The sequence below is a fragment of the Thalia democratica genome, chromosome 6, assembly GCF_965202585.1.
Source record: "Thalia democratica chromosome 6, ktThaDemo2.hap1.1, whole genome shotgun sequence".
Taxonomy (NCBI): Eukaryota; Metazoa; Chordata; class Thaliacea; order Salpida; family Salpidae; genus Thalia; species Thalia democratica.
Window position 1 is genome coordinate 14,477,723 of NC_139170.1, and position 16,518 is coordinate 14,494,240.

Consider the following 16,518-nt stretch of genomic DNA (forward strand, 5'->3'; position numbering starts at 1 on the left):
ATTATGTGCCTTAAACAAAAAAAAATGTTAGCACTCACAACTCTTGTCAATGGGTTGGTTTGGAGAAATACCTTATGGTCATCAAGCCTCACACCATGTATTTTGTAAAAAAATTTAAGCAGTTTTACATAAAACAGTAAAATTATAGATCTTTAAAATTTATAAAAGAATAATTTCTTTTTATTTTTTATTCAGATATCAAAATTAATTATAAAACAAAGAAAAAATCTCTCTTTTTAAATTTATTTCTGCTTTTATTAACCATGAAAACAGTAGTTTACCACAGGCACCACACCATCTCCTCCCTTAGATTTCAGTTTTTAAGTTCATGTACGTTTAAATTTTTATTGTTATCCTTTTTAGAAGAACAGCCACAAAAATGCAATAATCAATTAGAAAACAAAAAATTACTAAAAGTATTATAATTGTTATCTTTTAAATATATAAAGTTAAACATAAACTGTAAAGCAAGTTTTCCCAAACTTTTTCATAAGGATCCCTTTATAATAGATTTAGAAAACCATTGCCCCTTCCAACAAAATCTCTCATAAGACTAATGTTAAGTATGGCCGAGACCTATTTTTTTGCTGTTCATTATTAACTCCAGAATATCTAGTGTAAGTTTCAAATTATGGCCTTATACCCCCTCCTCACCTTTTACAGCATATGACCCCTTTTATTTCTGTAATTTCCTATAATACCAAGTGTAAGTTTCAAAACTACCCTGCTTAAGACCTTTTTTTCTCTTCATTGTTAAGTCAATAATATCTAGTGTATTTTCCTTGGTATTTTCTTAACTTTTTAAATATGGTTATTAAACTAGCTCTCACAATAATATATGTTAGAAATATGCAAGAAAAAAATTACGTAAAAAGAAATCACACTTATAAATGTTACTTAAGAAAGAAAAAAAAACTAGTAAATAAATCTCACATAAAAATAAAATAAAAATTTCAACTATAGATGTTTTATAAGCTAAAAAAACACTATTTAAAAACTTCAAAAATAAATTAGATAAAATTTTGTAAAAAATAGTTGAATATTAAGTTTTTGGAAAAAAAAGGTATTTAAGAGCTACATGTAGATTTTAAAATTGTGCAAAGTATTATGTAGAAGATTTTTAAAACAAGTTACAATTAAAGTTGTTGAAGTATATTTTTTGAATTTATAAACTGGTAATTGATTGTCAGCCCTTGAACTGCAAGAAAAGTATTTTCAGATCACAGGGTTTCCACACACAGGAAACTTAAGATGTTTTGAAAATCTCAGGATAATTCAGGGCATCTCAGGATAAATTTGGATATTTTGGTTAATTTTTTTTTTAAACATAGCTTTAGAAAATCTCAGGACAATTTTTATAGACTTTGAATGAGATTTAGTTGAATTAGCTCAAATATTTTGTTACTTTGTTAAAAAATTTGTTCAAGAACTTGATTTTTTTAATTTTGAAAAGTTAGAAACTTCATTAAAGATTTGAAAAAAAAAACTCAAGATGACTCTGGTCAGTTCAAGGTCGCTCAGAATAGTTTTTGGTCACTCAGGACATTTTTTTGACTCAAATAGTGGCAACTTTGTAAGTTAACGTGTTAGACTTTTTTCATATATTTCATAATAAAGTAATGCATAAATTATTTATTAGCTAATTTTGTTCCATTGTACATGTGGAATATTATAGCAACCAGTGAAATAAAAAAGTTCATCTATTTCTGAAGTAAATCTACTATCTACTTAAAAAAAATATTGAAATTATCTTAAAAGACTTTAATTTTATCAAAGTTTAAGTTTAATTATGTAATTTTTTAGTCATTAAAAATATAAATACACTCATCATAATGGCTAAAAAGAGGAAACAAAGTTTTAACAAGTTTGACCAAAAGAAAAAGTGTAAAGTTGAAGAAGTCAATGCAGAGAATCAGGAAGAGGAAAAAGAACCTACTTTAAGTGAAATACAGCCTGTTTCAAAGGTTTTAAATTAATTATTTGATCTATTGCTAAAAGTTGAAAAAATCTCAAGTATATTGCTTTAAACTTAAAATTTTAAGTGTATTTTGAATTTTATTTAGTATTGTCCAATTTAAATCTTTTTAGAATATTTGTGTGATAAATAATTGAAGGCATAGGGGAATAAATCTCATTTTTAAATAGTCTTATTTTAAATATAAGTAACTAATTTGGCAGAAAACTCTTTTGTAAAATTAAAAGTAAATTTTGTTAAAAGGCATCTAAGTTAAGCAGGTTCCTTATGGAAGGCTATAACTAGATGTGCAAAAAAGGCTGTTTTATCAATAAATTAGTTCCTTCAACAGCTTTTAATCAGTTTTTCTTAAGCTTTTTCAGTCTTATAGTAAACAAATTGTAAACAACCTGATATATATGGATTTTCTAAGTTCTTACTCTTATTTTTCTATAAAGAATAATCAAAAACTATCTAATTAAAAAAAATGATCATGAAATTATAAAAAACTAAAAACTATATGAACTGTTTGTTACATTGAAAATAATCATTTCTGAAAATTTATAGTAACTTGCAATAAAAGTTAAGCAAGCAATAGATTTGAAGTAAATTTTTCAAAATTTTGAGAAAATGGCAGTGATTTTTTTCTATTTTGGAAGCTTAAAAAGACCAGTAATTAATGTTAAACAGTAAATAGAATGAAATTCAAAATAGTTTCAGATTATTTTCTATGCACAGGAAAATAGTTTTTAGTGCACAATAGTTTTTAATGTTAGGTTACTAGATTAACATGAAAAGTCATAAGAATATTAAAATTCACTTATAATAAATGATGATGTAAATATAAAATATAAAAAAGTAACTTTTTAGGATTAGATCTTCTTTTTTTGAATATGTTGAACTAATTAAAACAAATCCAAAAATGTACTACAACTTTGATTTGATTTTAGTTTGTGCTATAGATACTAAATAAAAAAACCACTTTAACAAGAAATTTTAGTTCTGTTAACCTATATATCTTGTATAAAATCCTTAAATATTGCTATGAATTTACCTGAGAATTTTTTTTGAAATCATAGTGTTTGCAAATATAAACAATTATTTAAATAGCTTTAATAAAATTATTAGTTTTTTTTTAAATTTAGTAAAATTTTAAACTTAATTTTTATAATTTTACTTCAAAAGATAAAAAATTAATAGTTGTGCAGAACAAAATTTCTCACTAACCTAAGCTTGCTGCTCAATTTGCTCATTTTTTTAACGTTTTTGCTCATTTTTACTATTACTAACAATTGCTTAACTGAATGAAATAAACGTATTACAAAAATATAAATTTAAGTTGCTCGATATAAAGTTTATAAACCATAACAGCTTGTTAAAACAGTAATATATTTAAATATAAAATTAAAGCCAGGACAATGGAAAAACAAGCAGAAAGTTCTAATTTTTTGCTCAAGGGGAGTTTCTTTTAAAGGTCGTCACCTTATAAATGATTTTATGAATCTAATGCCTCATGCAAAAAAAGGTGAGTATTTACATTTAAGTTAATTGATGATTTTAGATAATTCTTTGGGATAATATAAGTAATCTTTTAGTATAATATTTTTTTTTTTTGAGTTAAGAAATTATTTTAAGTTCATGTAATATTTTGTTAATTATTATTTTATTATTAAGGGCATAGGGGGGGAGGTCCGACATTTTTTTTACTAAAAATAACATAAGATCTTATATGAAAGCTTGAAGTACAAACTACAAGACTGTTTTTATAGAATTAAAAAATCTTATTTAACTTTTGAGATATTGTAACTTTTATAAAAATTTTCCGATACAAACATATGGACCGCAAATTTTTTGGGTCAATTTTCTTGAAAATTTAAAAAATCACTATAAATCTATCTTCTCCTTCATTTTTTGAGCTAGAGACCTCAAACCTTCAGAAAACGTTCCTTTTATAGTTTAGAAGACTTTGAATGTTGGAATTTTAGAAATATTAAAAAATAAAAATTCAAGATTAAAAAAACAAAAAAAAAAGGTGTTTTTTTTTTAATAAAATTTTTATTTTTCAAAATTAAAAAAATTCCTGCATTCAATCTTTTTAAAATTTAATAATACACTTTCTGTGAAAATTTGAAGAAGATTGGTTGAAAAATGAAGGAGGAGATAGATTTTTAGTGAAAGGTCTTTTTTTGCGTTTTTAGTTTGCGCCTTCCATTAGGAACCTATTGAGGTCACTGACTTTGATTGCTCATATCTCAAAAATTACTTTGAATTTTTTCAAGCGGTTAAAAATGTCTGATAGCTCAGATAAATCTCATAAAATAAGATCAACTTGTAAAAATCAAGGTGGACCCCCCTATGCCCTTAATCAATAAAAGTAAAAGTTTGTTAGTTGGTTAAATAAAATGGAAAATAGTTTTTGCTAAAATTACAGAGTTATAGTTTTTTTTTTCTAAAATTAAATGTAAAACAAAACTTTCCTTGTAATTACTAATTCCATAAATATTTTATAAAAATAGCAACTGACTTTTCTTTAAATAATATTTTTAATCAGAAAATTGCTAAAAGTCTTTAAGTTTAGTATTTTAAAAGATTTGTTTGTATACTTTTCTTAAAATAAATAAGTTTTTTAATTAGTTTTTATTATAATAAACTTCAACGGTTTATAAAAACAATAATTTATAATAAAAATATTTTAATTTTGTTCGCTTTTAAAAAAATTAAGTATATTTTTTCTACAATGAAATATTAAAATAAATTGTTATCTAGCTCATCTTTTTTTATAGTCTCATCATTCTAAATAAAAGTTAGACTTACTTAAATATTGGCGTAGACAACAACAGTTTGTTTTTACATAGTTTGCCTCTAAGAAAGCAGGGAATGTTTTACTTTTTTACATAAAATTTTGTAGAGTAGTACTAGTAGTAGCTCTTTTAAGGACAATAGAAGGTATGAATTTTATCATATATACATTTTCAAGGTTGTTACATACTCAGGCAATTCAAGATAGTTTGAGTTTTTAGCAGAAATTCCAGTTATTTTAAAGATTTTCATTATTTAAGAATTGTTATTATTTATAAAGTTATTTAAGTTTTTAGTAACTACTTCTATTTTTTTTTTGTTGATTTCTGTGTAAATTTTCTTTATGTAGCTATCTTTACTATAGTAACAGGAGTCAGCAAACTGTGGCTGGCAAAGCTTAAATCTGCGGTTGCAAGGTACTTACCTGGAATCCTGGAACAACCTGGTATTTGACAATTTAGGCAAAAATAACCTGGAAAAACCTGGATTTTAAGAAATTTTGAAAAAACCTGGAAAACCTGAAATTTTAACAATTTTCACATGTGCAGTAGTAAAATTTCGATTTGACTCTATAAATCTATCATATAAATAAAAAAATATTGTCATCATCAAATTCAAAATTCAATAAATAATAATTAATACTACTTATAATTGCTTATTTTATTATAGTTTTCTATATAATATTATTTTTTGTTTGTTACTACAATCATTTTAAATACAATGCGGAAAACTTTTCTGTACTGTGTGGCCCTTGAGCAACTTTTTCTTGGAAAATCGGCCTGTCACTTATAAAAGGCTGCCGACTCCTGCAATCATATGTCATTTTAAGTTTTTATTTAACTGTTAAAATTAAAATTTGCAGTGATGTCATAATCAGTTGTGTAATAAAAACAAAGTTATTATCTAAACTTACTGTAGCTTGTTATATTCTAATTCAAGTTATTATTATTTTTCATTAGTCAATGGTTTTAGCTGATTAAAATCTTTTTGAAATTTATTATTGCTGTATTAAGATAAAAGTTATCATGCTTATTTCGATTTCACAAATACGTTTTAATTAGTTTTTTAAGTTTTCTGAGGTTCTTAGGATTTTAAAAGCATGTTTTAATAGCTTTGTAAACACAGACTTTCAAGCAAATGTTTCAGTCATAGTGATTTTAATTAAAATTTTAACTATTAAGAAGAATAAGTTTTGCGAGTTGTGTGAACTATATTAAAATATTTTTATTAGAAACTCATTCCAACTTTTTGGTGACTCAGAATATTTTTTGCTTTTAAGTATGACTATTCTGTGTACTTTTGTATAAATTTTACTTAATATCTTAAATTTTTATGGTTTGCCTGATATTACAAATTTTACAGTTAAGTTATAAACTTATATACAAAATTAATTGAGTTATTCATACTTATGTCTTTAAAAATAAAAAAAATTCAGAAATTTGATTTAACTACATTGCACAAAATTAATCTAAGTAACAATTACAATATGTTTTGAATTTTAATTTTCTCAAACCACCTGCAGTTTTTACACTACAATTATTATGAACATTTATGAAAGCCTTAGACTAATCTAAACTAAAAACATGAGAATATTTGTATTTCGTAGTTAAAAAATATCAGAAAACAAATAAGTTGAAAATATTTTAAAGTTTTTATCAAATATTGAACAGAGACAAAGTTTGACAAGAAAGCCAAGCTGACAATCGCCAATGAGATGTGCGAGATGAGAACGTGCAACAAGTGCATCTACTTGGAAGGACGGAAGAAGAAAGACTTGTACATGTGGATTTCCAACGCTCCCAACGGACCTTCAGCCCTGTTCAACGTGCAAAACTGTTAGTTGTGTTTCAAATTAACATCACTGGTATGGTGTAGTAAGTCTAAGCACAGGCTTACATTTGTGAAAAGTAAAAGACTTTTTTGAGTTTTATATTCAAAGCAGTTTAAGTTTTCAATAGTAATTAGATAAAACTGATGCAATAGATCTATTCTACATGTTGATTTGATTAGTAGTCAGCTTTGTAAGGTGTTAAATTTTTTAAATCAACACTTAAGATTATTACTCAATGTTATTATTAGTTTCAGGACCTGATTAATTAAAAATTTTATGAATTAATTTTAGTTGTGGAGATACTTATTTCATACGACTTCAAAAGTGTTTATAATTTTTTTTATGCTGTAAAATGTATTTTAAATTTGCAACACTAAATATAAGCTTTTTTTTTATTGCATAGTATTTACCTTATTTTTTAAAATTATACCTTCAAATAAATCTAAAAATTGTTTTGAAGTTTTTGATAATAATAATAATAATAATAAAATCAAATTTTTTGTTTAGGTTTGTATTTTACGTACTTGATATTAAATTTTTATTACAGCAAAGTAGTTCAAATTAAATTCATTCCTGTAGTTTGTTTTAAGTTTTTTTTAGTGAATTAAATTTTGTTTGTTAATTTCATGTCTTATTCAGGGTTGCCAATAAAACTTGGTATCCTGGAAAAATCTGGAACTTTAAAGTTTAGGCTAAACAAACCTAGAAAATCCTGAAATTTGTTAAATTTCTTAAGAGAAAAAAAATTAGAATTTTGAACAAAAATCACTAAAAATTCTTGAATTTTGATAAAAAATCTCTAAAAATAACGGAAAAACCCGGAATTTTAAACGGTTTTTATATGTTAAGTATTAAAATTTTAAATCGACACGAAAAATCTACCATAAAGGTAAAAAAAATTGTCCAAACTTATTCAAAATTTATTTTATTGAAAAACACATTTAAAGTAGCTTTAAAGTATCTTTTCAATGTTGTTATAATACTTTGCACAGTTTTTAAAGTTAAACTTAGCTTTAAACTGAAAACAGACCTAAAAACGTGTACTTTTTAAAACCTTCAAGAAATTCTAAAAACCTGGAAGAAATTTCTTAAAAAGTTTGGCAACCCTTCTTATTAAAGTAACTACTTTTTAATTATACTATGTTCATGATCAAGTATATTTGAAATTAAATTATTATTGAACAAAATTTATACTAAGTAAAATTAATTGTAGTTTATGTTTTTTTAGAATAAATTTCAATCAGCTAAATCTGATTTTTGTTTGAGTAATGAAAACCATATAGATCTTTAAAATAATCTCAGTTTGTTTTGGTTTAATTCGTATAAAAGTATTTAGGTATTAATTTATTTTTTCATAGCTGCTATCGGTTCTTATGAAAAGTGTTTTTATCATAAAGTGTTAAAAGTTGTTTAAAAAAACACATGTATCACGTTATGCATATCTAAATGTATTGAAATAAGTTTCAAGAACTGTATACGTTTTTTAAACTTAATTCCCTTAAATCCACTGCTAGTCTAAATCTTTACGACATTAAAATGTCGACTAGTTTTTAATTTTCCAAGTTTTTATAGCAGTGCTTATTTCAATTTTTTACACAAATTAATTTCTTACTACATATATGATATACCTAAAGGAATATATATAAAGTTTTTTAGCGTAGTGAATGTTTTTTTATTTAAGTAAATACAGTATTGTTATGAAAGTACATTTAACGTTTTAAGTATAGAATGTTTGCAGACTATGTATAAATTACATAGATTTTTTGATTTACATTACAGTATGATTACTTAAAATACTTAAACTAGTTTGCATTTTTCAATTTTTTTTTTATCAACCAGTTTAAAACATTCAAAATCATTATTGATGTTATTGTTTTTTAAATTAAACTTTCTTAAAATGTTTATTTATATTGACAATTAAACAAACACTCACTTTCACAAACTAACTCACTATGACAAAAATTGTAAAAAATTTCTCTTACAGCCTCAAGAACCTTAAATTAAGTTAGGGTCTTTTTTTTTGTGAAATGCCATGAAAATTAGATTAATATTTTAGTTAAATTAATCAGTTTGATTTATATTCTTGTGTGATAATATATAGCTATCTTAAATTTTTAATGAGTATATTTGCAGTAAATATGATGGAAGAGTTGAAGTTCATGGGAAATTGTCTGAAGTCATCAAGGCCGGTTCTGTCCTTTGATAAGGTTAAATGATAGCTTTTCACATTATATATCGAATAAATTTTATCATATTATAAGTTCAAAAATATCTGATAAAGTAAAATTATATACTCATCATATATAGTTATAGTTGTAACTTAGTTTGTCTTATAATTTTTAATGATTTACTTAGCGACGTAACAATCCTTAAAATTTATGCTGCAATTAATTTCATGTACATTTTGATTTATGTTTTAAGATAATATTATAATACACAAACTGAAGAGCTCTTTTGTTCAACAGAACAGTTAAACAATTGTATTTGAAAACGTAGTGTTTTATTATATTATTATATTATATATATAAATTATATATTTATATATAATTATTTTATGTAATGTTATTTAAACTTTTTTATAATATTAACTAATTTCACAATGATTTTTTATATATAATACTGACATTTAAAAAATATATTATATTTGATAAACTAGTTTTTTTCTATATTCTAAAAAACTTAAATTTAAGCTTTTATTTTAAGATTAATCCAAATGTTTAAGTTTTTAATTAAAAAAAACACTTATACATTTGAGTTATAATTAATAAAAAAGTTTTGAAGTTAGTATCTAATTAATAAACTGAAAATATTTAATTTTATAATTGTAAATTTTTTGTTTTAGAGTTAAAAGATTAAACGTTACTACAAGATATTATAAACCAAAATTTATAATTTCTTAGTTGTTATTTAATGCATGCTGATAATAAAAAAAAATTATGAGTTTTTGTTTTAACCGTTAACTTTCAAAAAACACTGTTGGTTACAAGCAGTAGTTATATTATAAAAATAAACTAAGGTATTAAACTTAAGATAAAAGTTCGATTAATATTTATTGTTTATTATTTTACTAATTCATTTTTCCATTGAATACTCATGTTTATTAAAATAAACCATAAGATATCAGAATATTTTTAAACCCATAGCTTATAAAAAACGATGAAATAACGTAATCGTTTCTTGCTTTAGAATAAGTCCGTTTTGTAAAGTCTATACCAGGGTTTCCCAAACTCAGGGTTGCCACAAGGTCAGGAAAAGTCAGGAAAAACTAAAAAAATTGCAAAAGTCAGGAAAAATGGGGGTTTTTGAAAAAAAGTCAGGAAATTTGAAAAAAAAAGATCATATTTTGTCAGTTTAAATTTACAAAATTCCTTATTTTCCAAAGCCTTTAAATGGTAAAAACTTAATTAAAATCCTTTAAAGTCAGAAAAAAATGCAAAATTTTCCTATAAGTTTACAAAATTATTTAATTTCCAATGTTCATTTGTTTAAATTAATAAAATATCCATTATTAAAACTGCAAAATTTTTCTATTAACATATCGAACAAGTACCCTACTTGAACAAGCAGTTTTTGTAAGCTTTTTAGTATTGATGATCTTTAGCAAGGACACTTCTATAGTTAAACTGATATATCCACAAAAGTTTATCTACCATAGTTTTATAATCATAGTATTTTTTGTTTAAGTAAATAATTGAGTTCATTATAATTAAGCAGTTAGTTTAGTATTTTATGTAACAAGTTAAAATGATACTTTACCTCTTTATAATTTTTTAAAAGCTGTTTAAATTTATAACACAAGTTATAAGAGAATTATTAATCATACACAGAGGTTTCAAGTGATGTAATCGAAGTTTGATGATTGAATTCAGCAAAAAAATGTTGTTTTAACCTGTATTAAAATTAGATTGAAAGCTTTATATAGTTTCAAATGTTAGATTATGTTTTTTCGAATAAGTTTAAATTAAGAGTTTGATTTAGAAAAGTCAGGAAATTTTTTGTAAAAAGTCAGAAAAAATCAGGAAATTCTTTTCAGCTTGATCTGTGGCAACCATGCAAACTGAACCATATGACCCCCTTGGGTACCAATATAGAAATTTAGCGGGCGATAAGCAGCAAAGGAAGCCATAATTTGAAACTTTTACTAGATATTCTGGAGTTCATGGTGAAAAGTAAAAAAAAAGTATTAGGTGTATTTAAGGGAAGTTTTTTGAGAAATCTTGTTTGAGGGGGCAATAGCTTTTTTATTTCTCTAAAGGGGACTTTATGAAAAAAAGTTAAGAAAACACTGATCTATACTAATCTATAACTGATTGAAATTTAAGAAGAATTATTTTAAAAAATGTTGGCTTATTAATTGATATTTAGGAATTGAGTAAACTTAAGATTTTTTTCCTAATAAACCATTAGTATATTAGATTCATTTTATAGTTAAAGTTTAATGAAAATTATTTATACAAAAAGTTAACATATTTTTTATTTTAGACAATAAGTTAGTTACAGTCAAGTGTAAGGAGCTATAATTGATAACATTGTATTCTATAACTTAAACAAAATTATCTATTGTGCAGAAATTCGATAGCGAGCCACACTTGCAGTTGTTGAAGGAATTGCTCACTCAGGTGTTCGGAACTCCCAGATACCATCCGAAGTCTCAACCCTTCCACGATCACGTCCTAAACTTCACATACTTGAACGGAAGAATCTGGTTCAGAAATTACCAGTTTGATGAGAACAAGCCCGGTGAACTTGTTGAAATCGGTTAGCTGATTGTTTTTTGTTTTTAGTTTATATTTTATTTTATTCGTGTAGTAATAAAAATAGTTATTAGTCAAGCTTCATTTTGAGAAGCAGTCATTGTCAACTAGCTTTTCACTTGTTATTGTTCTAATTCAATACAATTTTATTTTAATTTAAAAGTTTAAACTATTATAAATTTATTTTTTCCATTTTTAGACTTTCCAAGGCATTGACAGTTTATTTTGATGTTCTCAATCTTTGACCATAGTTAAAGCATTATTTTTAAATCTTATATAAAGAATTACTATGTACTTATATAAAGAAATACTATGTACTTACCAGTGGCATTGCGTAGTGTTTTTCTTAGGTTGTGCAGAAAAATAAATCCGAGTTTTTGGTGCTTAAATTGCCCCCTACTCGAGATGCTTCTGCTCGAATTGCTTCTGCTCGAGTTGCTTCTGCTCGAGTTGCCGGTGGTCGAATTGCCTCTGCTCGAGTTGTCTCTGCTCTGCTTAGCTTAGCTTTGTTTTTATTTTTTGTTTACAAAGCTTGTGGAATGATACTTAAGCCTGTACTGTTTTATGGAATTTTTAACTTAGCTTACTTACGCAATATATTGATTTTGCGGTAATTCTTGAAAATATTTTGCTTTTTGAGTTTATTTGCGGCAGTCAGCTAAGAGTTTGCGGCAGTGTAGTGAGACAAATGGTCGTTGTCTAAATTGGAGTTTTATAAAAGATTCTGTTCTGAAAAATAACTAAAACGTTATAAATACTTAATTTTTTCTTACAAAATTTTAAGGTGGTGCAATTGCAGCATTGCAACACCCCTCGCGACGCCCCTGGTTCTTACTATATTTGGTTAATTTTGTTTTGGCTAATTAAGAACTACAACCTAATATTTTAAATGTTTAATATTTGCTGCAACCTTGAATAATTTTATTTGTTGTGTTTTCAGAGTAAATACTCTTTTATAAGGTCTTCAAAATCTTAAAGGGTTAATCTGAAAAAAAAACTTTTTCATGTTTTTATTGTCAACCATTATTGAATTTTCTGCTGTCAATCCAAAGATACTACTATCTCGAAGTGGTATTTAAAATGAAAATGATATGAGTTATCTATTATTGTCAATCTACATTTAAAAATAAAATTATTGTTTGTATGACCATAAAACCAAACCAACAAAGGTTAGGGAAAATGTCAGTCTAAATTGGTCTATGTTGACATTCCTCGATTGTCTGTTTAAAAATACAAAGTTTTGCGTACAAACACGTCTAGTTTCGGTACTTATACTTCTAGAACTGCTTTCAAAGTTTCAAATACTCAACTAATTTTAACAATCATCTTTTCAATAGTGATCACTACATTTTGGCCTATTTATTATGAATATCGTATGAAAAAAAGTAGTGTGTTTATAAATTGCTTTAACATGTTTTATAAAGTTCATAGTACGTGAACTGTTAATAACTCTTCCAGGGGAGATATCGCCCAATTTTTAGTAACGCTGGTCTAAAGGCACTAGTCATTACCAATTTTTATACTTCTTTGTTTTACTTTTTTATTAAAATTTTTCTTCTAATACGCCTAATATTTGAATTTTTTTCTGTGTATCTTAACAATATTCATAATATGTTCATAATATTTTTTAGGTTTTATAGTTTCAACATCTTTATTTTAATATTAATTACAGTTTCTAAAATAAGTTATCCTTATGTTTTTATGTGAATAAGGAAGAATTTAAATTAAACTGTGTTCTTGACAAGTTTACATCATTAAGATTTTTTGTTTAAAAAAACTAAGTCAGTTTGAGCAAATTTGTTTAAAATTAAAATGATCCGTAACACTCTTTTCTCTAAAAAAGGGGTTGCTGATGAATCTTTTAGTAAAAACCTCAGTAAGCAAGAAAAAGTGTGTTTTTTAAATTATAAACTTTAAATAAAATAGTGTATACATTTCTACACTTTTTTAAAGTCACATTTTATAGCTAGATTATACAACAATAGTTGAAAGTGAGTCATTATTGTGGTTAACTTAATACCCAATTAGTTTATTAACAAAATACGTAAAAGTTGAAGAAAAACTTTGTTTATTTGCAAACCTTATTTAATTGCGTAAATATTTTAGGACCACGATTCAGTTTGGTTTGCAACAAGATATTTTCTGGAAGTTTTGGAGGCCCGGTGCTTTACATCAATGATGATTATGTGTCTCCTAACTTTGTTAGTTTTGGTTAAATAGTTGTAAAATTATAAAAACTAAATAGAAAATTTGTGTTAAAAAAGAAATTAAAAAATGTGTGTATTTTTTATTTTCTGTACATGAAAACTTTTTTTTAAAGTTATGAAAGTTATATTGAAGGGACTTTGTTTAATTATTATTAAAAGTATAAACCATAATTACAAGAGTACAATAAAAAATTTCAACCTTATTATCGTTCTTAGAACAAAAAATTATAAAAAGTATGATTTAAATTTAAAAATGTTTTTTTTATGTTACAAATGTTATTTTAAAATATGATGTTTTATACGTTGTTAATTTTAAGCTAATTGCTGATAGATAGTAAGTTTAGGAAGCTTATTAATTTAAACTAAAAATTTTGAATTATCTCCGTGTTCACACAATAGAACTCCTAATATAGAATTAAAAAAACATTTCAAAGCTTCAAGAAAATTTATAGATATTTTTTATATTTTAGTGATTGTGTAACATGTGCTTGTCTTAATATAACTTAATAACCCTGCATTTGACAAGTTTGTTTTAAACATGTTTGTTAGCTTACATAAAAGATATCTATCATTTATTTTAACAGTTTATTACTAACAAAACAATGTTTTACTCCTATATTTGCAAATAGGAGATCCTCAGTTGTTGTAAACAAATCTGATCTCCTTAAAGACATTTAAGTCGAGAACTTATTATTGTTTGATTTAAAACAAGTTACAACATAAACGTTATTGCAATTAAAGGTGAGGAGACAGCAGAGACAGGCTGTTTCAGGAAAGTACACCGACAAAACTAACAGGAGAAACGCAAAAAGCGCGAAGGACACCGAACACTCGTTCGGCGTTGACTCAACTGAAAAAGTTTTTGAAAAATAATTTAGATAATTTCTTCTTAGACTATTGCTGTTGAATTAGTACAATAAATTGTTAGTAACATTGTTTGATCTTTAGTATAGTTTTATAACAATATTTTTATATGTAATTTTGATTGCAAGTCAATATTATTAATACTTAGAACTGTATTATGTATATGTTCAAATGTATTTTAAACTTAATATTGGATTTTTGTGATTTATATATTAAGATAAAAATGTGAGTGTATTCATAAGAATTAAATAAATAGATTCTTTGGAAACATATGTAATGGTTCAAATAAAAACTTAGATAAATTTTTATCATTTACAAAAATAGTAATTTTATTTTAAATTATTATAATCTATTATATGTTTTCGATATAAGCTTTTCAAAATAAAGAATATTAAATTCAAACTACAAAGTCAAGTCGTTAAACCAATTGTTTAGTTAACCTTTATTTGTTTTTATGTTTCACGCTGTATGACAGTTGAAAATACTAATTAATTACTATTGTTTACGATATATCAGTGGCGTTGCGTATTATTTTTGTTAGATAGTGCGGAGAAAAAAACCTAAAACTTATTAAAAAAAACCTTTTTATATTAAACCTACACAAGATATTTGTTTGATATACATCTAATAAACTTAAAGAAAGCAATTTATTACTATCTATAACTACTATTTATCAAAAACTATGCTAATTCTGCTCGAGTTGAACATTGCCAGTCTTTTTTTCTTGCGTTGTAGTGAAATATCAACAATGCAAAATCATTATTTATAATTCACATGGTGCTGCAGTACAATTAGCTCTAGCATTTTGTTGGTTAAAAAATTTTTGTATTGAAGCTTAGTATTTGTTTAAGAGGCAGCTGACGCAGATCGAGCTTGCAGCTCCGACTTATCGAATTTTTGATGTTTAAATGTAATATTTTAAAAACTTAACAAGTTTGTCAAATAAATTCAATGAAAAAAACTGAAATTAATCGTAAATTTACTTCTTTTGACTAGGTGGAACAACAGCTCCAGCGTTCTGCCCCTGCGATATACCATTAAAACTTAAGTGTTTGTATCAATTGTAGTTTAATTTAGAAGTGACAAGTTTACTGAAGTATATATTAATTTTGTTTCAAATATAAAACGAATTAAATTAATCTTTTACGAATTTCGCATCAACGTGTTTAGGAAAAGTTTAAATAAGGATGCCAGTAACTTAAATAGTGTAAAAACCTGCAGCCATAGTTACAAAAAAAAAACTCAACAACAATTAACCAATCTTCCCAAAGATCTCGTTATTTTTAAGTTCATTTTTTAAAACTTTGTTAACTAAAATGCTTGTCCCAGAGGTAGACAATGTACAGCCCGCAAATGTTCAAAAAATGAATAACAACAAAAAACAAAGATTTCAATTACAGTTTACGGATACTATAAACTTACTCAACATATAGTAAAAAAAAACGTTATATGTAGTTAGTATTTTGTCGAAATAAATTGGATAATAAAGTAGTTATTATCGCGAACTGAACTAAATAAATTAAAATGCTTCAGCCCGCATAGACCTTAATTTTTCCACAATTAGCCCGCCGACTAAAAATGTTGCACACCTCTAGCTTCAGCTCAAGTTGAAAATAATTTTTCTTTGATAAGCGTCGGTTAACTACGGCCGAAAAGTTTAGACACTATGTTTTATCCAAAACAGCTTGCGCGACGTGATTAATTCTAGCATTTTAAAATTAATGTATTTGGCTTACCTGTAAGTAAACAAACTTGATTTCTTAATTTTTTTTTTTAAACAATTTATTCTAGCCATCATCAACAAAATTTAGATGTTTCGAACCATCAAAAATAAATAACAAACTTTAATCCACGACCATCAACAACAGCATCTGTAACAACCTACGACCGATTTTGTCCTTAAGGAAAATCTCCGTGTTTTTAGTTAAATTAATTATGAACACGGCGTATCGCTAAAGACTTTTTATAAAAGTTATGCCTTCTGATAGTGTAACACTTGAACTTTTATACATATTTAACAAAAATTTTCAAGTTTTATATACACTTTCTAGACGTAACAATTTCAGTTTTGCATCAAAAGATGTAGTTTAGTATTTTGTCGCAAACAGT

The 16,518-nt window shown here is 25.2% G+C and overlaps 1 protein-coding gene across 1 annotated transcript; it reads left to right on the forward strand.

Annotated features, from left to right (window-relative positions):
- Positions 1-1,807: 1,807 nt before the first annotated feature.
- Positions 1,808-14,480, forward strand: LOC145837910 (ribosome biogenesis protein BRX1 homolog). The gene is made up of 7 exons (XM_082945399.1): positions 1,808-1,964; positions 3,365-3,479; positions 6,424-6,588; positions 8,718-8,791; positions 11,153-11,342; positions 13,445-13,539; positions 14,287-14,480. The coding sequence occupies exons 1-7, from the start codon at positions 1,833-1,835 to the stop codon at positions 14,416-14,418; spliced, it is 903 nt and encodes a 300-aa protein (XP_082801525.1). The 5' UTR covers positions 1,808-1,832; the 3' UTR covers positions 14,419-14,480.
- Positions 14,481-16,518: the final 2,038 nt, after the last annotated feature.